The sequence below is a fragment of the Eucalyptus grandis genome, chromosome 11 (genome assembly GCF_016545825.1).
Source record: "Eucalyptus grandis isolate ANBG69807.140 chromosome 11, ASM1654582v1, whole genome shotgun sequence".
NCBI lineage: Eukaryota > Viridiplantae > Streptophyta > Magnoliopsida > Myrtales > Myrtaceae > Eucalyptus > Eucalyptus grandis.
Genome location: NC_052622.1, coordinates 1,322,262 through 1,347,516, shown reverse-complemented (window position 1 = coordinate 1,347,516; position 25,255 = coordinate 1,322,262). Strand labels below are relative to the sequence as shown.

The following is a 25,255-nucleotide window of genomic DNA, read 5'->3' as shown; positions in this document are numbered from 1 at the left end:
ATGTTAGGGCGATTGCCCCACTAATTAATTTGGTGAACTGTATAGATAGATTGAGTACGTTTTCCCTCACTAGGGACAATGTTTCGGATAATGTAATATGAGATTAATCATTCACAAACTGTGGCTTATACACTGCACGTAAAAGCTACTAGTTTACACATAATTGAGGAAGTGACATGCAAATCTGTCACCTACCTAAAGATGCAAGTTCTAGAATCTTGTCATGTCATAAAAGTTTCAAACCAGTCTAAAGATGCACTATTGTTTTCAACAGACGTCCCTTCTTTGGGAACAATCAAACCTAAAAAATCAGTCACAAGATGTTATGATTCAGCCGACATCCTAGGACTAATCACAAAAATCCGATCTTTGGCTTTCTTTTTGGCTCCGAAAGTAAACATGGGTAAATGGCCAGCCGTGGTTTCTAATTCTGGATCGTAACAAGTTCTACTTTCATATCATTTCACTTTTTATCTTCTTAGGCACTTGACACCAACAGATTGATGTTTGACTCTCTACATTACTTGTACGTGCAAAATAATCTGACACATGGACCACTTAATCCGAGTCGTAGCTTACAAATGATCTGACCCTACAATGAAGCTTCATGTCATATTTAAAATCTCTGTACATTTTGCCCCCCAAAGTGAACTAAAATAGTCAGATTCTTCCCTTGTATGGGAATCTGCATCTATTTGCCCTCTTGTACCAAGCTAGATTACTCCAACTCAACTCACCTCGACATCCACTTCCCTACCGTATATAATCGAATCGAATCTAATCAAATCCAATATTATTCAAACTGAATAAAAGGAATGTGAGATGGAACCGAGCAACAAAACGAGAAATGCATTAGGTCTTTCAATCAACAGAAGCATGAATTCTTCCATTAGGTTCATACTCGACTGATGGTATAGCTTCTGGCGTGCGTGAAAGTTGGTTTAGATTATCAACGACTTTCCACTGACGTAGATTTTTATTTTCTAGGTGAGCAAATCAACTGTATTCTTGGAATGCAAGTTAATTAGATCTATCGTTGGGTTACTGCTGTGTCTCAGTTCAATTATGTACGTCTGCATGCTTGTAGCCTTAGCAGCTAATCCATGAACAGCAGCAATACATCCACATTAACCGAACCAACATAATTGACTTACAATAATGTCCCTTCATATTATATATGCATGTATATCAATTTAGCCACGTTTCGCATCCCTCGTTCCCCCATCTTTAGTTTATAGATATTTTTTTGTTCTTATAGCCAACATCACAAATTCTTACCATCATTTTCCTAAGGAGAAACCCTTTCATTTATTTACGCCAGATGTCCTCGACATCATATTATATATTGCTAGGATTTAACTTCATCACGTTTGTCCATGTGTTTGTGGTTGTTTTAGATAGATGGCGGATCAGCCTTCTAATCTTGGCTAAACCAAGCAAAAACTCTACGATACTTCTTCCACCACCTCACCCGCTCGAGTCCTCTCTTCCCACACCAGCACATTCCCCACGCGCCTCTCCCACCGCCGTCACCATGGATCAGCACTCCCCACCGCCGGGCACTTCCAGCTCGGCTGTTGATCATCCTCCGGTCTCCAGGAGACACCCGGAGTACCGTGGAATTCGGTCTCGCGGCAGGAAATGGGTGTCTGAGATACGGGAGCCACGACAAGTCACGCGCATTTGGCTCGGTACTTACCCGACCGCTGAGATGGCCGCAGCTGCTTATGACGTTGCGGCCCTTGCCCTGAAAGGCCCTGGTGCCCTCCTGAACTTCCCTAGCTCGGCCCTCACGTACCCCATTCCACCTTCCAGATTGCCAACCGACATACGCGCTGCCGCATCGAGGGCAGCAGCTTCAAGGCTTCCAAGGCGGGATCTTGACATGGACTCGAACGAGTGCGTGGCAACTTCGGGGCAAGAATTCATCGACGAGGACACCATTTTGAACATGCCGAAGCTGTTGGCCGACATGGCGGAGGGGATGCTCATGAGGCCGCCAACACCGCAGGAATCACCGGAATATCTCAGTGAAGAAAGCCTGTGGAATGATCCGTGACAAGAATGAAGTCATTCACGGCGTCACTTCAGAACTAGGAAAGCTATGTTGTTGTGGGAGGGAATTTAGAAAACAGATGTGTGAAAAAATGGCAATTCCAATAGTATATCACTGTGGCATGGACTTCCTGGTTTGTCGCCGGAATTTATCAACAGCTGATTGGTTTGTGAGTTGTGATGAGTTAATGTCATGCGTACCCGGTTCTGTCTAGTTTGGTGCATATTATGTAATAAAACGCCGTGGTTTGTAAGTATTCAGTATGAACGACTGGGGTCCCATACACGGAATCAATATAACCGCTATTCATGTTTTCAAAGTGAGTTTCTAAGGTTGGTCCCAAACGACTTTCTGGTTTCTTTTCCTCAGCAATCACATCGTGTCGATTCCTCGTATTTGACAAATGTGTCACTTGTAAAACGTGCTTTGATTTTTGCAAACCTTTGCCGTTAGTGCATTATAAGATTGAGTGATTTCATATTCCTTCTTCTACCTAAAACTTGAAATCTATCCGTCAGAACACGAACAGGATAAATTCTTTAATTTTTGGAATCTAAAACATATTATGCATACTTAGGAACATTGAACCTACTCGTCAGATCCCTAATTTTTGAATCTTAAAATTTACCTGACATATCGTATAGCCCGAAACCAGATCGATTCCCATCGATCCGGTTGTCAAATTCCCCATTTTATCCCGAAACTATGCTCACCCCTAGTGCATTACATTGCAAGCACCTATAAGTAGCTTTTCAAAAAAATTATCCAAATAGTCTTAAATCTACTATACAAAAGTTAGTTCAATCATAAATATTTCAACTATATTAATTTAGTCTTAAACATTTTGATGATTTGTCAATTTAGTCTTAAACATTTTGATTCATTTCCAATTTAATCGTAAATATTTTCACATTTGTCAATATAACCATTCCAGCCAAATATCCAAATAATTGGTTAAAAACTAAATTTGGCAAATCTTCAACACAATTGTACGCTCAAAAAATAATTGGCATAATTAAAAAGTTTATAACTAAATTGAGATTTAAGACTTTTATGATAACTATGTTGTAGCTTGGCTTACGCTAATCCCTTTTGCCAATGAAGGGCTAACAATAAAAATAAGAACAAACAACTTTGCGTTACTTCATCTTCATTTATAACCACTTCTTTTCTGAGGTTTTGGAAGTTTGGATCTCTAGTTAAATTAGTCATCATGATAATGTCTCATAAATCCCACATAATAGAGGAGATACCAAAATAATAAGAGGTAAGTATACAAATGACTCCAGAGCAATTGTTTCTAATAATATAATCGTGGGAAGGACATTAAAAGTGTCATTATTTTCATGCAACACACACTATGAGGACAAAACTTTTCAACAGATTACTTTATGGGTGCGTATGGTAACGCTTTTTGGCCGAAGAACAGTTTCTTTTAAGAAATAGTTCTTTTTTATTTTTACTCCGGAGAACAATTTCTAAGTAAAATAAGGTGTTTGATAACTACATAAAATTTATATTCTTAAAATAGAAAAATAATAGAAATGTGTTTGATACGATTTTTTATTTTTTGTATTTATTTGTTTTTTATTCTTACTCACTGCACCGCCACCCGCCGCCGCTGTCGCCCATCGCTGCCACCGCCGCTCATCGTCGTTGCCCGCCGCCGCAGGACCGCCGGGCAACAGCAATGAGTGGCGGCGGCAACGACCGCAACAGCAATCAAGGGTCGGCGGCCGCCGTCCGCGAGGGCGGCCGGCGCCGATCGGCAGAGCGGCAAACGGCGGTCGTTGGCAATCATCGGAGGTCGAGGGTGGCCAATGGGCTGTGGTCGACAGCGACAACAATCAGACGACGATGGCGACAGTCGACGACGGCCAGCAGTCGACTGACGATGGCCAGCGGTTGGCAAGCAGCCACCCAAGGCTACAATAAGCAAGAAAAACAAAAGAAAAAAAGAAAATAAAAAATTAACTTATTTTTAGAAATTGTTCCCAGGAACAATAAACTACTTTTTTTTTGTTTCTTGTTTCTGTTCTAAATTTGTTCCCGGGGAACAAAAAATAATTTTTTTGTTTTTTGTTCCCGGGAATAAAAAAATTATTTTTTGTTCCTAGGAACAAAAGTTTTACCAAATGGATTTCTATTCTTTTTTTATTATGAATAATAAAAGAACAGAAATTGTGAGAAACGGAAACATTACCATGCAAGCCCTAAGTGCCACTTATTCAAAAGAACAATTGTTGAAGTGTCAACTCTACTTTAGAATATCAAAAATCTAACGTGGTAAAATTTTATTAATTTCCTCAACCGATGTGGCTTATTAGCGTGCATAGTCAACATTAAAAGCCCTAAACGACGCTGTCTACATGTTTTATCCTAAATATAAATCCCAATTCGGACAAATTAAACAATTTCATCTCTTCAAACCCAAATTGGGATCGAGGCAATTTGGGTCGAAGAGTTGAATCTTGTGATGGCGATTGGGGATAAACTACATCCCGAAATTCATGGTTTTTTGTTTGAGATTCCCTTCTTTTACTTCCTCACTAATTAAATTTAGAAATATCGAGAAAGCCCTTTTTTTTCATGCCTCTCTGTTTGCAAATACAATCTCTGGCTTCTATTTTCCTTGCTATATTTTTATTTGTCATTTCTTTTCGTATCCTTTGATTAATAAATATTGGCATGACCAAGCTCAGCTTCTGTGGGTATAGCGAATGCATATGTTTGCGGGAGAGAAAAACGAAAAAGAGACCAAAGATACGATTTTTAGTATAATCAACATTTCCACGCTTGTCTTTTCAGTAGCAAATTACGGAGGTTGTTGGTGGTGGTGGTGGTGGTGGTGAGTCAAATCAAGATCAAGAGACTTTTCTACAACTGAGGGCGCAAACGCAAGTGGTGACTGCGACCAAAGAGGATGGTCTCGCGCCTAAGCTTGATGCTTTGGCGTTGCTCAAAGAAGCTCTTGCACAGTCAAAGGCGATGACTGGATCGACATTGCTCTGATGAGTGCAGCGTTGTTAATTTTCTCTGCGATTCAAAGAATGAATGAGTGAACGATGATGATGACAAGACGATGAAAAAAGAAGAAACTCAGGGCCTTTTTTGCCACAGAGAGGGAGAGAGAGATTAGTCATCTTCCACGTTGGACTCATTTCTTTTATTATAAATGACCATGTATAAATAAACTTTTTACTAAATAAGCCACATAAAACTTTTGGCCAAAATGTATCGTCAGAGACACTTAAATGATTGTTTTTTCTCTAATTTGTCATTTAAGCAATTCAACAAAAAGTTTTGAAACCAAAGTGAGTGTCGTATGAAAGTTATAGTACTTATAATATCATTTTCCTTATAATGTAAATTTTAATAATCCAAAAAAAAAAAAAAAAAACCTACCAAATTACATAATGAGGAATAATAATTTTCTAGAAATATGATTTTGTGCATTTGGATACATCAGTTATCACTCGAAATTCAAAAGAAGAAAATAAAGATTGGGTAGGGTTCGCCAAATTTGATAGGCTTCATGCTGTAAAAACTTAAAAGTAGGAGGAAAAAGCAATTATCGAGGTGCATAGTTTCTACTAAAGCCAAAAAAATAACATGTAAATTCTGCAATATCTTCTAATAATGAGCTTTAGGATCAACTTTTAAGGAATTTTGATACTTTTAGAGAGAAGGGAAAAAAATAAAATAAAAGGCCATAAAAAATCCAAACTGTAGCCATTGTAGCATATTTACTCTAAAAAAAAAATTGTGACATCAAAAATCTAAAATTTGTACTCGTGTAACGCATTTACCTTTTATCAAGATTTTGTCAATAAGCATTGTTAAAAACTGCTTACATGGACATGAGAAGGCAAACCAAATTGACATAGCGCCCTTGTAACTTGAATGAAATAAAAACATTATTTTAATTAAAAAATTATCTTATAGAATTTTAATAGAGTAAATATGTTACATAAATACAAGTTTGGAATTTTTTATATTGCAAGAAAAAATTTAGTATAAATGAGTTATAGTGAGTATAATTTGATATTCTTTTATGTCAAAGTAATAAGTTTAAGATAAATATATCATAATGTGCATAATTTGTAGATTTTGATGGGTTTTTCTATATTAAAAAAAAAAAAACAACCGGCATCATGAGTGGAATCTTTGACCAATTTAAGGACGAGGACAAAGACATGGGGCGTAATGTGAAACATATGTCAATCATTCTAAAGCGAAGTCGTGTAACTATTCACGCGTTGGGAGACTAAATCGGAATTTGCTCACGATGACAGGCCAATTTTTCAATACATCCACTTGGCTTAGTTCAAGATAAAAAATAAAAAATACATCCACTTGGCGATATGAAATATTAATGACTCCAATGATTAGATCAAATGTCACCAGGAAAGGGAGAAAGTGTCGATAACTCTTTTTAACTTTCCCCCTCTTTATTTTGTAAAATTGTGATGATTTCTTCACGTCGATTGGATGGCAGGGTTGAAGGATGCTTAAAAAATTTTCTGGTTTTTTTAAGGCCATTTCTGCTCATAAAATGAAAAAATAAATAAATAATGGAGCAAATAGTTAGTCAAGATTTCGTGTGGCATAATTGTAATAATATAATAGCTATATTATGCTACAACTATATTGTCACATGTTGTAATTTATGTGTTTCGCAACACACGCTAGACATCTATAACAGTTTTTTAACATTGGGTGAGACAAGTTTATGAGGAATGATAGTTCTAAAATTACAACTGTAAGATTTTCTCCAAACACACTTATCGGATCAACTCTATTCCGCCATTTAAAACGTTGAGAAAACTTATTTTCATCTATGTTTTCGACAATTAATATGCCAAACATTTAGTTTCCTGGGCAGCATATTCACACATCACTTGCCAGACGGTCCAATCAGATCACACCTTGTGTACAGCAAATTAAAGCATTTCAGTGAAGCCATCCAAGGTGACGTTGAAAACTTATAGAACAAAAATAATATAAAAAATGACAAAAAAGACTCGCCCTGTAAATGCAGCTAGGGTTTCAACACGTGAGGCAAAAACAACAGGAACTCCACTTTGCTGTGAAACACTTATTCTATACAACCTTGGGCCAAAGGGAATGTGATTTGGGCAGGAATTAGTGCAACTAGCCATGATGATCTCAGTGTTGTTCTCGAAATTAACGATGGAGGCATGGGAAATTATTCGGAGAGGACTTTAATCATTTGATGAGATAAGTTAAATTAGATGCACTAAACCGTAACCATCAGTGACCAACATAATCCTGAGAGATATGATGAGTTAAATCTTACTTTGAGAAACTCCATTGTGGTCCAAGGAAAGAGTCATGATGGATTCAACCTTAGTAGAGATATGATGCATTGAGGGGACATTTCTGACAGTGAGGATATTGAAGGGACATCTCCATGTATGCTATTTTCACTCCTTACATAACAAAATCCACTCAATTTTGTTAAGAAGACAAAATTGCCATCAATCATTCAATTGCATTGTAAAAAGTGGTGGTCCCAAATTTATTTTCCTTCCTTCTTTTTTCAGTTTTTCTATTTTTATGTAGGATTTATTTGCCATAAGTAAGAATTTCACATTTTCCTTACTGGGGTATCTCATGTATATTATAGGAGGCTTTATGTTTATGTATTGTTATATCTTACTTCAATTGAAATACTTTTGTCGGAAAGAGAAATTTCTTAGAAATTGAATTATGTTCTACGTTGTTAAGCAGATTTGTGGATTAGATGTCAAGTAGAGTCTAGAAAACTTCTAACATAGACTGTTTTTTAACACAATCATTTGTTTATAAACTCACTTTTATTGTGCATATCAACATCAAACATTTTCTTATCAATTGTCTTTCATATACATCTACATTTAATGAGACGATGAAACAAAAAGACGCTTTTTAAAGATTTTCAAAGCTAAACTTATGGTTACATTCTCTAACGTGAAATTTTGAAAGATGAAATTTAATTAAATCAAAACATTGCCTAAGAATAACTTTAAAAAAATGCCAATAAAATCTCATCATTTTGCATTGACAAAAATTAATATCATCTTATGAAGTGTTTACCAAAAAAACATCAAGATAATAAAGGGTTTGATAGTAAAATGCACAACAAAAGTAAAAGTTTATAAACATGTGATTATGTTAAAAAATTGTCCATGTCAAAGTTTTCTAGATTCTACTTGAAAAATAATTTACGTATTCATGGAAATTACTCTTCTCCGCAAAACTTATTTCTCAGAAGTAATATCTAAAAATAAAAAAGAAAACATAATGCCTCAATATACATAGGATAGCCACAATAAAATAAAATAAAAAAGATAAAACATGTGAAATGCTTAATTATGGCAACTAGACAATGGATCGAGATAAAAAAAATAAAAAATGAAGGAAAGCAGATAAATTTTGGGGCCACCACTTCAATTTACAATTTTTTTTTGGTCGAAACTTCAAATTGCAATTGAATAAAGGCAATTTTGTCTTTTTGTGAAAATAGGTAGATTTGGTCATATAGAGAGTGAAGATAGTACTGTTCCTTTGTAAATTACGAGGTTTTGATGAGAATATACACACTCATCTTTGTTAATATTTACTTTACTGAACTAATAGTTCTTTAATTTTGGCATAAAATATTTTTTTTTTAAAAAGGCATTAAATTGTCCAAAGGGAAAATTACCAAAAAAAATTTTAGACCTATTGCCCTTGTATAGTCCTCAATCTTTTAATTTGGTCAATTTATTACTAACTTTTTAAGAATTTGCCGATATTCCAGCCAATTTTGAGAAGAAGTTACTAACTTGAACGCCGACTGTCATACATGACACCGCCAAAGCTAATGTAAACAATTTTTGCAATTTTTTAAATTTCTAATATTTTAAAATATTTATATATTCTTTTCTTCTTTTTTTTTTCCTTTATTGCAATCAGCAAGGGCCAGCGACCCTTGCCCACCATAGGCAAAGGACAGCCTCATGTGACCTCTTTGGCCATTGCCTAAGATCAGCCAATGGGGAAAAGAAAAGAAAAAACATAAAAGAGAAAAAAAATGAATAAAGAGAAATTCTTTTATAAAATGTCTATCATCGTCCACGCCACATAAAATGGCTAATGCTAACTAGATTGCCACGTCAGTATTCTCTAGTTAAAATTGTCTGGAATGATTATATTGATAAATCATCAAAACATTTAAAATTGAATTAGCACAATTGAAAATTTTATAACTAAATTGATACGGGTACAATAAGTTTTAAATTTTTGTGATAATATTTTCCAAACTCTTAACAATGACACCAATCATCCAAACTTTAACCCCCCATATTTTTGTGATACTAGTACAAATTTTGGGTTGAGAAAAAAGTTCGGGCAATTGGTATCACAATAAGCAAAACTTAGCATTTTGTGGTAGACATGGCATATTTTTGTTATTTTTATCATATAAATTTGAGGCTTGGGTGATGGAAAAAAAAAATTGGAGTATTGGTGTCACATGGGACATAATTTAATTTTTTTTTTCTATGGTATATTCCCTAATTTTGAGTGAACTAGGACGACCTAAAAGAAAAGAGGAGGCATGATGTTTTTCAATCCAAACAAAGGAGCTAAATAATTGAAGTAAACACTCAAATGTCAAACAGTATAAAGATAATTCGTTGGTAGAGGTGGCAACCTGAATTGTAAACCCGCTTTTTAACTAATTTTTAATTGGCCAGGTGACATGGGTTTCCTGAATTTTTTTTTTTATTATTGTGGGTATAAATGGCTTAAGAAAATAAAGCACCCTTCAGTTTGGGTTAAAGTGAGTCTCAATTAGGCCCATTTCAGTTAAAAGAGTGAGACTAAAAATTAAGGAGTCCCAAAAGAAAAGAAGGCGGCTGGGTGACGATTTTGACCGAAAACAAAGGAAGAAGACAACATCATGGGAGACTTATGCCCGTTTGGCTCAGGAAAAGCTTTCCCAAGAGACTTTAGGCCCTCAAAATCTTTGGGAAAAATATTAGGCATTTAGCAAGTATTTTCGGAACTTCATAAGTCAAATGTCAGCATTTCTAATGCTAAAAGCCCAATACTGGTCAGACCTACTTTGAGCTTTCGGCATTTTGGAAATGCAAATCAATTGTTCATCTGCGTCATTATTCATCATCTTGCCTGTTCATCTTCATCTTCCCCAATTTGTTGCCTGAGCGTCGGGTTTCTCTAGCAACCGCCACCGCCGCCTCGGGGTTGCACATCCCCAGCGACCACCACCTGGGGCTGATTTTCTGATATACTTTGTCAATGTTAATGTCCTGTTGTTTCTATTATACTTTAATAAATTGGTTTATAGAATTATTTTAAATTTCTTTCTTAAAAATATTTTAAGTGGCATGCTTAACATTGTTTAAGAAGACAACATCGCGGCAAACCTACTCTTATTAAACTATGAAGAAGACAACATCACGGTGAAAATCAATCGTCTTCTGTCTTACAAAGGTAAATATATATTTCTTAATTTTTTTATTTAATAAAAAAAGCAAATACCAATTTCGTCGACAAAAACTTATCATTGAATTTATTCATACAAAACTTAACATAAACACATTACAGTTGATTCTAGTGAAAGAGTCGAGACAAGTTAATTGAGTTGATTTGAGTGTTAATGAGTCAAGTCGAATGTAGGTGGTATATTAAAACAGATAGACCTATCCTTAGCCTGAACCGTCCACATAAGTGTTATTATCTGTCAGCAAAATGCTCACCCATGTTTTAACGTTGCTCATGTGATGCGTGAAATCCTAGCCCATGACCCAACCTAGAACTCAAGCTCCCTAACTGACTCAATGAGCTGGTCTACAGGGTCATCCGTCTTTTAGAAGCAACAATTTAAAGAGAAATTACTAAGAACTAGAGGCCGGATGAGATCAAGTACATACTAAAATTATTTTGCATAAAAATGACTTAATACGGGCTACACATGTCAATTTGATGAGAATCATTTTTTACCCCCACCCACTCGCTTGACAGCTCTGTTTTTGGGGCATTTCGGTAGTTTGAATAGCAGCTTGATTTCTTAGTGGTAACGAAAAAGATCTTTGGTCCTCAAAAGATTGTGTTGCATTGAATAAATAAAATCTTTCGGAACTGTTGTGGGTAATGTAAATTTATAACAATTTTCCTCCGCTTATAAGCGAGTTACAAAAGTGGGGCAGAGGTCAAGCCCCACAGTCCGGCACACCCCGTTCGAAAATCTTGGACAGGCAACTTTATGAAGTGTCGTAAAACCCAATCGTGCGTCGATAAAAGCTAAAAGGTATCTTAGACATCTTTGTCCAGAGTCCCATAGACAGGTCTTTGCGATCCCACTTTCTAATGTCGATCACTACCCATGACATGAAATTTGATTCCAAGAATGACAGAAGCTGATAAATGCACCAAAAGGTTAAAAGGCTAGTCACTAGACATCAAGCATTATCCTTTCTCAGTATAAACAGTGATTTCCTCATAATGATACCGATTCAAAGAGAATGTTCATGATCCAATCTTAGTCCTTTACCGCTCCAAATAATCTTAAACAGACATCAGAACAGGCGCGAGCACATCAAAAAGCAAGTTGCATCGAAACTGGTTTATGAGATGCGGATCATAACCTTGAAAGCACAATCTGAATCTTTTATCCTCGATGACACAACCAAAACAAATCTACAGTTGAATTTTAAGCTACCCAGATCAAAATTCTCATCTGCTAGTTTTCTTCTGGTGGGGGGAAATAAAATACAAAGATCAGTTCCATTACAAGCATATCACACATCGCATTAAGACCGACTTCTCGTCAAACGAGAAGCAAACAGAGAGAATGCTGGCAAGAGCTGTAACGTTCGAAGACTTAACTGAGGAGCTACATCTGCCGTCATGACTCTGACAAACCGTGTTTTCTGTGCATGTGCCTATTTCTTCTTCTTGAGCAGGGTCGTTGTCATAAAGTCAGCATCATCTCTAATAAAGCTCCACCACAAATATGTCAGAGGAATGGTAGTGGCATGCCATAATGCATGGGCATCTACATATCCCAGGTAAGGTGGGAAGTCATAGATCTCCAACAGCATTGCTGCAGCTCCACCCACAACCACCACCCACAATTTCCAGCGCGATGGATGCCGAGTGACACCCGCCCATACTGCCCATAAAAGAAGCTGACCTATGCCCATCGCAACACACACTTTCATGTTCAGACCTGCAATAGAGTGATCGTTAAGACCATTTCTGGTAACAGACTTGCGATATCAAGCAAGACAAGAATTCAATCCATTATGTGACTAAATAGATCAGTAGGATTGATTGATGCACCCATCTGTTTTTTAATTTTGTAACTTTCAGCAACATTGTTGGTGTCACCAATTATAAAACTGATTCAAAACCAACCTCAAGTTGTCTACCGGTTACCCAATGATGACCACTAACTTCATGACAAACGCATTGAAGACCACCGACTATCATTTATCCAGGTCGGGAGATCAAATATACAAGACCACAGTTTTTGCAAGCAAACCGATCCCCCCACAAAAGCTACAGATAAGCATCTGAAGATTGCAAGTCAGTACTCCCAACGTCATGTCAATAAATCCAGGTCAAGCAATTTCTTGAAACTGCGCTAGGCATTAATGTACATATATCGAGGATAAAAACTGATTTCCAACACATTCATGTAGAAATAATAAGAGTATCAAAGTGTGGCACTAGGCATTAATATACATATATCAAGGGTAGCACAAATCTGACAATAAGAGCATCAAAGCATGGCACTCAAGCATTCAAATTCATGGCATCATGGAACAACATGGATTTACAGCACATAGGAGTGCCAACACAATATTGAAGGGCGTTCTTAAAACTGTAGAAATAATGGGTGCATGAATGAGAACTGACTATATAGAAACTAGAAAGTATTTACCATAATCAAGCTTATAGAAGTTGAGATACAAGATATGTGTGGTCACAAATGCAATAAGAGGAGCTGCAACCATGACCCTAGCAGCCTCGTCTCTCACATTAAATGCTCGCAGTACTGCCAATATGAGAGAAAACCCGAGTAATGCAACAGCAGATGAATAATCCAGCTTTTCCGTGAAGTCCACATCTCTGCGAAGTAAGTACATTAAAAAGAACATCAAGAAGCAGGCCTGAAACATAACAATATAAGCAAATATAGGTATTTTACAACCAATTATAAGGGAGATGCAACAGATTTGACATTATTACCACCAACGTGAGAAGTCAATGCCAACAGAAACAGAAACATAAGTCAAATCGAACTGCTAGCCTGAAGTAGCATAAATTCTTATTATGATTCATTTCCAGGACTGGATCCCAATACACAAAGTCAGCTTTAATATGGAACACTCGACTCTAAATACAAACTGAATGAAGATGGAACTATTTCCTGGTTTGCATTTGATCTAGCCAGTTCAGTTTCTCTGATCTGTTAATAATTCTGGTCACCTATTCAGATGCACTCTTGCTTCATGTCTCTCTTTTTTATATTCAAATTAGAGAGGCTATTGGAAGTAGAGTTCTTGAAATCAAAGGCTGTTTCCTATGTTTAAAGTTCTTAAGTATGGCACGATGATTAATTACCACATTGACAGGTAGAAAGAAACAAAATGCCAAATTAGTGGTCACATTATGTAACAAATTGGTGGTTCTTTCATTGTATTTGCAATTCAGGAAAAGGTATCAATTCCCAAACAATACTGCATAATGTTCAATCTAACCGATCCATGATGGGAAGTGTTCAAACATTTTCCATGTAAGAATGACAGCTCAACAGAGTTAGCGCTCCAACCTATGCAGGAACTTCATTAGCCAATTTCCACTCATTAACGCAGGGACAAAAATCATGATACAAGAGGTGGCACTCGATGATACAAAACTTGACCAAAATGAAAAGCATAAATTTGGCAATGCTTACCGACTGTGAAATACAGAACTCCAGAACCAGGAATTCATGGACAAGAGACCATAGACATGCCACAAGCTCGTATATTCATAGTAAGTTCTCTTATCTGGTCTCACGGGTAACTTGTAGTACATAAGGATGAAAAAGGATAGCCACCCATGAAAGTGCACTGCAAGATTAAGTGCAGAAAAAGCAACGGAGACAGGTTCCTGATGATGGAAGCAAATCAGTTTAGGTGCATGTTGAGTGTATATGCTATCAAATATGATCAGATACAGGCATCATTATTTGATAATACTAGAAAGAAAATTAAATGCGGAAACCTGAAATCCATAGACACGCTTGAACGGCCATTTCCCATGATATTTAACAGGTTCATGGCCAAGTTTCTGTCTTTCCTCTTCCCTCACAAGCATACACTGATACCGGCAATCACTCTGGCAGTCCCAGTGTTTCCATCTAAGGTAAAGTGGTTCTTGCAAATACCAAGGACCATCAATAGGTTTCCCATCAGAAGAAAATTTACAATGTTGGAAGCACTTGTCTCCCACACACCCAGAACTTTCACACTTTTCTACGCAAGACCTGGCAAAACATCAAGACAGGCCATGATGAAATGGAAAGTATTCCAATCAAAGAGCAACCTTCTGGATTGAACTTATTTCAAACCAGCAAGTTGATAGGCCAACTGACAAGAACAAATCTACAACCACTCAAAGAAGAAAGAAATATCTTTCAGGAAAAGGGCATTCAGTTCAAATCCTAAAAAGAAAACAAGCGAAGAGCAGAAGCAACGCAAAGGTTTAGTAATCACTTACTGGAATAATTGCATTCAGCAAAATGGGACCTTTATTCTAGTGATAATAGGACATGAAACAAAAGAAAAGCCAAGCAACGGGGAACTAAATACAAAGTGAGTGAAGATGCATCTCGTTTCATTTGAACTTTTTAACTACGTCCTCAGACTCCCTACCTTTGCACATCAATCAATGTACTTACAAACACAACCTGCTCATCCCTTAACAACAAATACGGAGGGGAAAGCAACTCACATGGACAAGCAGATAACGAAATGCATACACAGACGCGCATAAGAAACTTAGAATAGACATAAATAACCAAAAGAATGGACACCATCGGCAAATTGTTGCATCTAATTAGCGGAACTTTCTAGTCGTCAACGCGTCAAAATCCATGGCTTCTTAAATATCACACCTCGACTTGCCTCTCTTGAACCTCCATAAACCACCAGATGGCTAACAACACATAATTCAAAAATAAAGCTTTCAACTTTTCTATCTTCTTTCCTAGTTAGACGCATCGATCTAGAACCCATTTCTCTCTAAACTCAAACACAGACGAGCAGCACTGTATCGAAAAATCCAGCTTCTCAAACGAAGACGGAACCCGCACCACCCCCCCCCACCCAAAACAAATCCAAGACCATCCACGAGACCAAGAATCACCAATCAGCAGACCCCATTATCCAGCAGATCCACAACCATCCCGAGCAGAACAATCGAGCGAAATGAAGACAACCCAACTGGCCGGAGAAGAAGAAAAGCCACCTGTAAATCGGATCGGCGTCGCCGGCGCTGGCGTCGAGGGCGGCGACGAGAGAGGAGAGCGCGGCGAAGAGCAGGAGCGCGCGAGAGGGACCCATCTGGTGGTCAACTCACGAGCGGCGTTCCATGGGGGAAACGATCAGATTGAAGAGAGAAAGAGAGAGAGATAGAGAATGGAGAAGAGCCGAGAAGTGCAGAATTTTCCTGAGGAGCAGATCTTCAGATGTTGACAACCATGGCTTCTTCTTTGTCTTCCCCCAAAGTATAATGGATTAGCCACTATTAAACACTATTGTAAAACCCATTTTGCACATAGTTTTGTAGAACATTAAAAAGAGGAAGTAGGGTTGAAGTGACGTTAATTTTTTTTTCCCCCACCATGGATGATCGATCTATCGTTGACTAAATCGATAAATAGATTTAGTATGACCCATGTGAAAACTCGCTTATCAAATCCTTCGTTAAGTTTAAGATACTATTAAATGAAACATGATTTAAGTGGTCTCTCGAATTAGCGATTCATGAATAATTTGACAATTTAAGCTCCTATTATTTTGACTTGCTACTTATTAAAAGATTCGGGTGATTTTCATATTCTTGTCTTGGCATTACATGCTTAACTATGGCTAAATAAGGGACAATAGAGACAATTTAAAGTGAGTTTCGTCCATCATTCTTTCTTCCCGATATGTGATGTGAGTCACTTGTTGTTGATATATAGAGCTTACCATTAAGAAAGATATTGATGGATTGTAGGATCAAGCAAAGATTCAAATCATAAATAGAGCCACATGCCGCGTTGCACGCGGTAATTCATATTTTGATAGGCTTTATAATTAATTTACTACTTCAATGTACAAACAACTTTAATACTTTCTCTCAGTAGATATGAACACCAATGTTTGTAGAGCAAATGAACATGGTATGACCTTACAAAAGCAAATGTCCCTATGATGAACTAGAGAGAGATATGACAGCATTGAGGTCGGCAAGGCACTCGGTGGGAAGTCCTAGGAAGGAGTTCATCAAGAAGTCATCAATGGGATCAACGCTTGCCACTCCCACCAATCTACAATTCCCTTCCTCGTCCAATCTCTCTCCTCGGCCGCCTCTCACGGTCCCCTTCGATTCCTCCGATGTCAACACGGTCTCCACGATCAGCGGCGGGGCTCTGTAAAGGCTTCCGACCGAGAAGCAAAACTTAGCCTTGAATTGAAGATTGACCTGCCAGTACAGGATTGCAAATTGAAGTTCGAACCGATGAAATCCTCGATATAATCATCATTTATCTAGTTTACTGTGAATTTTTACCTTGCCGGATTCTTCGCAAATCTTGCCTTCAAACAGCTGTGGAGCAATGTCTATCTTCAGGAAAGGTGGCAATGGCAATCCTAAGAATTTAGTAGTCGCGCTCGTCAGTGACGGGATATAAAGCGTGTCGAGGTCGAAGGACACCAATATTTCTCGGGTCAGGTCCCCGTTCGAAGCCACTGAACCTTGCCCACGTCCGGTACCTCCTTGAGCATTGTACTCGAAATCAGGATATCTGGAGATGCCGAGCTTGCACGCCCCGAGGGTCTTGAAGTCCACTCTGTAAGCATTAGGCCTGGAGAGTGGGACTTGAGTGGCTGCGGCTGTCGAAGCGAGTTCTCCATCATTCTGAGCGTAGGAAGAACAAGAAACGAAGGAGATGGATTTTGGAGCGACTCTTGCTTTTATCGTTGGGAATTTGCACAGGATTGGGGAGTTCAAGGCATGGATCTTGCAACCCATTTGGGCGTGTGCTCTGTTATTGAGTTCAGGAGAGGCAGGGGAAGAAGAAGAGGGTTTTCTTCATTTCTTTTTGTCCCTTCTGGTGACGAATTTGTGTGGAATTGGTCCATGTGGAGCTATGAAAAGCACAGATATATTTCTGTCCTTGAGAAATCAATCCGATATATGGGGATAAAGCTTGGGGTAATCAGAACGTGAGGCTGACATGAGCTGAGTTGGAACCCTTCCTGGCCACTTTTTTTATGTTGCCTTGATGCATATCGCTCATGAGCATGTAGAGTTAGCCCATTTGACTAGAATACGAACCCACGGAGCGCATCAAGGAGTATAGTGACAATATAAGAGACTCGGATTGAATTGGTCAAAAATTCAATTAAAAACCACTTCGGAACCGGATGGAAGTCCCATAAACTATCGTCCCGTTGTGGTCCGCTTTCTTGATTAGCTTTAATTGATCAGGAAAAACCTGACCCAACCACCCAATGCAGGTAGGTCGCCCCGTCCTGGTACACCGGATGAGGATGCAGACAAGGGGTCTAGGGAAGTACTGCCATCCCTCACCTCTCAAGGCAAGCAAATTTTCAGAGATTGATGTAACAAAGCTCGAGCTCTGACAAGATAAGACCGTTGATGAACTGGTCCAAGAAGATGGTCAGATTTGAGTAACTTTCCATGTGAATCCAAATTCACGTGCCAGGACATGAGACAAACGACAGCTAAACAAGTTTTTTAGCGCATTCGACCTAGCCGCCTGGACCGGGAAGGCCCATCAAAATTGAACGGGGGATGTTTTGTCCATATGCAACTGGGCTGGCTCCAAACTCACAAAAATTCAATGTTGGCTTCTCAGATAAGAATTCAAAATAATCTTGAGAAAGAAACCGAGAAGAGAAAAGAAAACTTGAGAAAATCCACCATTACAAACGCTCAAGACTCAAAAGACCCTCACCCAAGAATGTGTAATCCTTGGCTACTCCTCATCAATCAATCATCTCTAGTTACAACTTGTACATCTAATGAGGACAATGCTCTGTCTTCTCACATATATTTTCCGCTAACTAGGTCACACAGCACTGTCGAATTAGCACATATACAATAGGTAGATTAAATTGCACCATGTCCAATTTCTTCAGCAGACAAGAGAAGATCTAAGAGAAGTGGGAATCAGCGTGCACGACGACCACCGGATTACTGACTCAGTCACCACAAGATCTAGTCGCTCCTGCTCACCAAGGCCAATCGTTCTATTCCTCTTGCTATGAATGCCCCATACTCTATGCTCAGTCATTCCTCCGCCCCTCTTAACTTCAGCTATCTTATGCTCCTCCTCTCCCACCAAATGGTTGAAAATGACTGGTGATGAACTTGGCAAGGTAAACAGCTTACCTGACCTTGCCTCTGCACATACGCAAACCTATGGTATCAGCTAACAAGAATTTAAAGTAGTCAACAACAGTAAATGAAGAAACATGTACCTCCATCTGCAGACGCATATGATGCCAACCCTGATGGAGCACTTTCTTGTCCATTCATTGAACCAGGACTGAAGAAAGAAAAGCTTGGCATTGAGGGAATAGGAGATGAGAACTCCAGGGCACCAGAACTACCACAGCTGCGGAAGGAAAAACCACCAGAAGCAAGGCATGGTGTTGATGGTTCAGGAAAGAAGGAAGAAAAAGATGATCTGCACGTAAATGTGGGTGACTGAGCTTCACATGTAATTTGTGTTCTGTTGCCAAAGCTGATATCTTGATCCCTAGGCATATGCGTGGCAGAAAATGACACCCCACGATCATCAAATCCTTCAGAAACCCTATGCTCCCACAGATTTAGGACTTCAACATTTGGTCCATGACCGTCCATCCAGGCATGTTCTTCACAAGGACAATAATATGCACAATTAGTATACACATAAGATACAATCATTTATAAAGACATATACATGGTATATGTACACCATGGGTATCAAGTCAGAGATCAAAGTAGTATGCTCAACTACTTATCTTGCATAAGCATCATTAATATGTCCAGTGAAGACAAAATACGCACCCAAATGGGCCTACAATGCTTATTCAAGAATCGCATCAAAGTTAATGCTGAGTGAAGCATTCTGGTCTATTACCAGTATACCATACAAGCCACCAAGATGCTTTCAATCTTTTTAGATTTGATAGTCAGGATCCAACATTGCATTACATACAAGATTTTCCTAGGCAGATCCTTAAGCACTGGTATAGTGGATATTGCAGAGATGATAAACTTTTTGTTGTACTCTTTCTCCGAGAAGAAAAGGCAAAGATAACCTCCTTCCAGAGAATATAAGGAACAACATGGAACAGCCTTTGCATCACACTAATGTCATCTAATAATTGAAATTTGGCTTTCGCCTCACCGTTAAGTATGGGATGCCACACAAACATTCACTGAAAGTCACATGAGGTAGATGTACACACACATAGGTTCATAAAACTAGCAGCTTTGTGTTAAATTACATTAAGCGGAAACAATGTAAATTGACCTACCTAGAACCTCCTGAGCTGTGAACCTTTGAGAAGGGTCAACACAGAGCATACCCTTGATGAGAGCCTTTGCAGATGCAGATATGCCATCCCAAGGACTGGACGGGAATCGCAGATCAGCTATCCTAACAGCATCAAATATACGTGATTTGGTCTTCCCCCAAAATGGTGGCATCCCACTGAGGAGAATATAAAGGATGACCCCAGTACTCCAAATATCAGCACTCTGGTTATAACCCCCAGATAACACCTCTGGAGCTATGTAAAATGGACTCCCAACAGTCCCGTGCAGACTCTGGCCTGTCAAAACATGCTGAATCATAAAACTCACTATTTGGAGGAGAAAGAACAGGTAGCAATGAATATTATCAACAGAGCAAGAATTAAGACCATACCGGGCTTAATGTAAGTGGCGAGTCCAAAATCAGCCAATTTAATGGGCGAAGATGAGGCTTTGGTTGCCAATAGAATGTTTTCCGGCTTCAAATCTCTATGGACTACCCCTTTCTCATGACAATACAAAACCACTTGCATAAGATGCCTGAAAAGAACCCTAGCCTCAGCCTCAGAGAATCGGCCATGTTCCTCTAACTGGTGAAACAGTTCCCCTCCCGCACAAAGCTCCATAACCAAGTGAACGAAATCTTCCTCCTCGTAAACCTCTTTCAAATCAACTACATTTGGATGCCCAGATAACCTAGTCATTATCTCGATCTCAAGCTTCACGCTACGTACATCATCAGACGTCACCAGTCTCTCTTTGGCAATCGATTTGCACGCGAGGAGTTCCCCAGTTGACTTATGAGAACATGCTCTGATCACACCGAATTGACCCCAGCCCAACTGCTCACCAAGTGCATATCTATCCTTCAAATTCGAGATCTGCTCCGCACCCAAAATCGTTTCCCTCAAGCCAGCAACTTTATAGTAGTTGCACGCCTTTACTGATGATTCGCTGCCACTGTTGCTCTTGGCAACAGCCATAACAAATTCTTACCCAATGACTATCAGATTCTTGGGTAGGATCCAAAGCTATTCTAGATTTTTATGTCTGCCCTTAAACGTTTCGAACCCTTTCGGAGCAACTAAGAATGCCAAGTTTTGAAGTCAAAGATCCTTGTATTCTCCAAAAGCATACCGTTGGTCAAAATCCGAAAGGAAGCTTCTCGTGTGAACAGTTGCTGAAGCTGACGAGGGCTCCTCCTATCGTGATGGTCACGACATCATTTTCCTGGGGAGGCGAGAAGCAACTTTGAATGGACTTCAATCCCGAAGAGAATCATCTGGATCTGAAACATGACCAAAAAAAGCAACAAACTTTATCACATCGTCTTCTCGTTGGATTAAACTAAAACCCACTCATATCAAACAACAGCTAGCTACTCTGACCAACGTGAGCGACTCCAAAGCTGTTGATTTCAAGGTCCCAAAAAGGATTTTTTTTTTTTTTTTTTTGGTCCAGTGGGCAACCTGCTTCCAGCAGATAAGATAGAGGGCGATAAGGCAAAACGACAAAATTTTCAAAAATTCGAGGGTTTGAAAGCGAGAGCAACCAAAAAAGCTTCCATCTTTGAGAACCCTAATGCCCCCTAAACAGCCAGTAACGGACCTCAATCGCAGCTGAATCGCTCAGACGACTGATCATCAATGCCGATCGGCTAAAAAAACGTTCTTTCAAGTCGCGCGCACAAAAGAAAAGTTACCCGAAAGCGAAAATGCTCTCTGCTGAAAATTCCCAGTGCACGCACGGCCACTCCGCATCCAGGAATCGCGCTTACATGGAGAGCAAGAGGGCAGAGACTGCGAGCGAGCGAGCGAGAGACAGAGGCAGAGGCAGAAGCAGAAGCAGAGAGAGAGAGGAAGAAGATGCCGTTGGAGCAGGAGAAGCTACCCGATTTAGCTCCCCTCACTCTCTCTCCCTGTGTCTCTCTGGATATGCTTGCGGGGCTCTCCCCCACCTCCCCTCTCTCTCTCTCTCTCTCTCTCCTCTGTTCTGCTCCTCTGGAAATGGCGATTCGCGGTGCTGCTGCGCTTTTTGGTGCTCTGTTTTTTCCCCTGCTTTTTTTGAAAATGAAAGGGCCTCCCACTCCTCGGATGTGAACTCTTTCTTTAATTGCGTTTACTTTAATTTGATTATGATTTAGTGTGTTCTCAGCAAAGCTGGTCAACCGCTGTAATTTGCAACGATGCCCCTCGCGTATATTTTTTTCTTGGTTTTGGCAACTCGTACTTTGGTATTTATGAAAGTACCCCAGTCTTCCAATCCAACATATGTTATACTAAAAGGTGACTGCACGTTGAGTATTTGGTGAGAAACTCAAGAATTTATTGATAACAGCAGTAATGTCTACCCATGAGAATGAGAAAATATGATCAGAAAAAGGTTAATAGAAATTTTTTAAGCCATTAACATAGTTATAAAAAAATCACATGTATATGGTAATGTTTAAAGTAATAAGTAGTGAAATTAACGTTGTTGGAACAGGAAATTAATAGTGATATTCCTTTCACAGCTTCATGCTTATTAATATAACCCTAAAACATACTATTTTCCTAGAAAATGAATGTTGCAAGAGTAGACAAGCAGCCTTAATAAACATAAATTTTTCAAAAGGAGAACATACGTATGAAACCTGCACAAAGCATTGGCAAAGATTCTGACTTTTAGAGTATTGCAAGAGACTGACTCTTTTGACATCGAATGATGATTGTAAATCCCCTCAACAGGATGACTCAATTTATTAGAAACTCGCACAAAGGGTAAGTTTATTTGAGTGAAGAAATTTTCTTCGAATTAATGTTGTGGACTTTCACACGTTTAGTTTGTTGAAAATGAATGGTCCACGAAAAACTATTTATAGTCAACGGAATTTTTTCATACTTAAAACAAGATAAATGAATGCTCCAATTTGAAAAGGGGAAAACAATATTTTTGAAAATGTGATTTTCATGAAAAGTATTTCTTTTTATCTTGAAATTTTTCCAAGACAAACGCACTCAAACATAAAATTTAGGTTAATAAATTAGGGTGAGGCCTCTCCCTTAAAAAGAAAAATGGACATAAAAAGTTGAATGGAAAGACTGGTTCAATGCATGTGAAATTATGATAAGTAAAGTCACTTGCAAATGATTCCATCTACATGGACAGTCTCAATCCTACTTTTGTAGCCAGCACAAACACATGCCTTGTTTTTTAAGAATGTGTTTGGGTTTGTTGTGACCTTTGAATGTAACTGTTAAGAACAGATGAGATCCAACCTAATGGATTCTCAGTTTTGTGTGGATGACTATTGGATTTCTATTGCCCTCTGATGACGCCATAGAGATAGGACTTAACTATCAAACCAGTGGAATAATATTAGCACCAAATGCTCGTTTCTACTGTAGTCTTATATTTGAATGTTCAATAATAAATTTGGAGTGGTACTTTCATATTACCCTTGAAGAGTAAGGCTGCGTTTGGCACAATTTTAATAAGGAAATTTGAGGCGTTTGGCAAGATAATTTCAGAGATTTTCGACCGAAGTTAGCATTTTTAAAATTCCTTAAACTAATTCAAAAAGCTACTTTGGATTTCCCTCACTAAATTACGTAAATTCCAATTTTATCTCCACCAGTTTTACTTTGATTATATGATTGCCTCATGTGCCGTCGCCGGCAAGCCCAAATTTGACCATGCAATGAGCCAAATCCGACACCGACTGCCTGAGGCAAGGCTGTGCAACCTCAAGGTCTCGTTGGCAGAGCTCAAGGGCTTGGGGTCGTGGCAGCTCGGCACCTAAGTTGGTTGGCCTAATCCACAGGCGTTAGGCAAGTCAATTTCTCTCTCTCTCTCTCTCCCAATTTAATTTTTATTTTGAGAGTTGCTCTTCAGATTGGATATAAAAAGCTTGCAGAAAAGTGTTCACCAAAAAATATTTATATCTCCTGAAAACGCCTTGCACAAACAACGGCAAACAACGGCATAGGTTGTCACTCACTTTTCTTCCGTAGAACAATGTCTTTGTTGATGGAATTTTATCCCAAACATACAATTCATTCATCCCAATTTCCTGTTTTAACTTTTTTTCTTTTTTTTTTGGGTCTAGATTTTAACTTTAGTTCAAAATTGACACAAAAACACCAAGAGTGCCAAAACTTATTACAAATTGACATTTAAGTACCAAAAAGTTAAGAAAGTGATATTTAAGTGTCAAAATCGGAGTGAAATGGATCAGTTAAGTGCCAACGGTGATAAAATCTAGCCAAAACGGCGACCTGGCAATTTTCCGACGAGTTTAATGCAAAACGACGTTGTTTTGGTGCTAATGTGATAAATAATTAATATATAAATTAATTAAATTTAATTTAAAATAATATAATAATAAAAAAAAAAAAAAAAGGGGAAGGAGGAGGAGGAGGAAGGCAGCCGGCAACAACAATGCCCTTGACACCGGTTGGCTAGAGTTGCCGGCCCTTGGCTAGGCTCGGGGGCCGGTCAACCCTCCCCCACCTTCCGACAATGGCGGGAGGTGGCAGCACAGCTGAGCCCTCAGCCGCCAACTACCTTCCTCCTCTTCCTCTTTTTTTTTTTTTTTTTTTAATTTCATTTAATATCATTAATTTTTATATTGAAATTCGAATAATACCAAAGCAACGTCGTTTTTTTTTGTGTATTTTGGCTGAATCAGCCTTCCGACGAGCCATGTAATAAAAAAAAATTAATAAAAAATTGTCACTTAAGATTTCCGGCGGAGTTTGCTAATGTGGCACTTAAGTATCTCATTTTTCATTAAAATAAAAAAGTGGCACTTAAGTGTCACCGTAAGTTTTGACACTTAAGTGTTCATTTATGCTAAATTTTGGCATTTAAAGTGTTCTTTTGCTGCTCAAAATCAATAAAAAGTGATGAATATTAGTTAGTACTAACATGGACGCTGACTGTTTAGTCAACATTAACGTGACAATATATATATATATATATATTTTTTCCTTTTTCTTTTCTCTTCTTCCTTGGCTTCTTTTCCCCATAGTGGCCAACGAGCCTCATCGAACACTAGTGAGGACCGCAAAACCCTTGCCGGTTGCCAGGAAGGGTTGCGACCCTCGCTCACGTTGCTTAGATTTAGGTGAGGTTTGGGGGCCGTGAGCAAGGCAACTTCGCTCTTACCAGCTGCAAGCGAGGCAACTTAACTTTTGTTCTTGGTTGACAAGGCTATGTCGAGGTTGGCCTTGCCCAGATCTAGGCGAAGCTGCCTCACCAAAGCTTCATAGGCCACTACCAAAAGAGGAAGAAGAGAAAAATGAAAAGGAAAAGGAAAAAAATTATTAAAAAGTTGACACGTCAGCATTGGTCAGATGGCTGGCGCTGACTAGCATTCATGCCATCGCCAACCCGTCA

The 25,255-nt window shown here is 38.7% G+C and overlaps 4 protein-coding genes across 4 annotated transcripts; 1 reads left to right on the top strand and 3 right to left on the bottom strand.

The window, feature by feature from the left end:
- Positions 1-1,534: 1,534 nt before the first annotated feature.
- LOC104426956 (ethylene-responsive transcription factor ERF025-like) lies at positions 1,535-2,059 on the top strand. The gene has a single exon (XM_010040122.2). It carries the CDS (start codon positions 1,535-1,537, stop codon positions 2,057-2,059), a length of 525 nt encoding a protein of 174 aa, XP_010038424.2.
- A 9,604-nt stretch (positions 2,060-11,663) lies between these two features.
- On the bottom strand, positions 11,664-15,864 carry LOC104424385 (post-GPI attachment to proteins factor 3). The gene is made up of 5 exons (XM_010036786.3): positions 15,587-15,864; positions 14,342-14,603; positions 14,031-14,227; positions 13,014-13,201; positions 11,664-12,296 (listed from the first exon to the last, which is right to left on the bottom strand). Exons 1-5 carry the CDS (start codon positions 15,679-15,681, stop codon positions 12,010-12,012), a joined length of 1,029 nt encoding a protein of 342 aa, XP_010035088.1. The 5' UTR covers positions 15,682-15,864; the 3' UTR covers positions 11,664-12,009.
- Positions 15,865-16,352: 488 nt separating this feature from the next.
- LOC104424384 lies at positions 16,353-17,483 on the bottom strand. Its single transcript, XM_010036785.3, has 2 exons — positions 16,895-17,483; positions 16,353-16,807 (listed from the first exon to the last, which is right to left on the bottom strand). Exons 1-2 carry the CDS (start codon positions 17,354-17,356, stop codon positions 16,532-16,534), a joined length of 738 nt encoding a protein of 245 aa, XP_010035087.1. The 5' UTR covers positions 17,357-17,483; the 3' UTR covers positions 16,353-16,531.
- A 726-nt stretch (positions 17,484-18,209) lies between these two features.
- LOC104424383 (calcium-dependent protein kinase 26) lies at positions 18,210-21,949 on the bottom strand. The gene is made up of 5 exons (XM_010036784.3): positions 21,579-21,949; positions 20,271-21,164; positions 19,879-20,175; positions 18,832-19,230; positions 18,210-18,754 (listed from the first exon to the last, which is right to left on the bottom strand). Exons 2-5 carry the CDS (start codon positions 20,857-20,859, stop codon positions 18,486-18,488), a joined length of 1,554 nt encoding a protein of 517 aa, XP_010035086.2. The 5' UTR covers positions 20,860-21,164; positions 21,579-21,949; the 3' UTR covers positions 18,210-18,485.
- Positions 21,950-25,255: the final 3,306 nt, after the last annotated feature.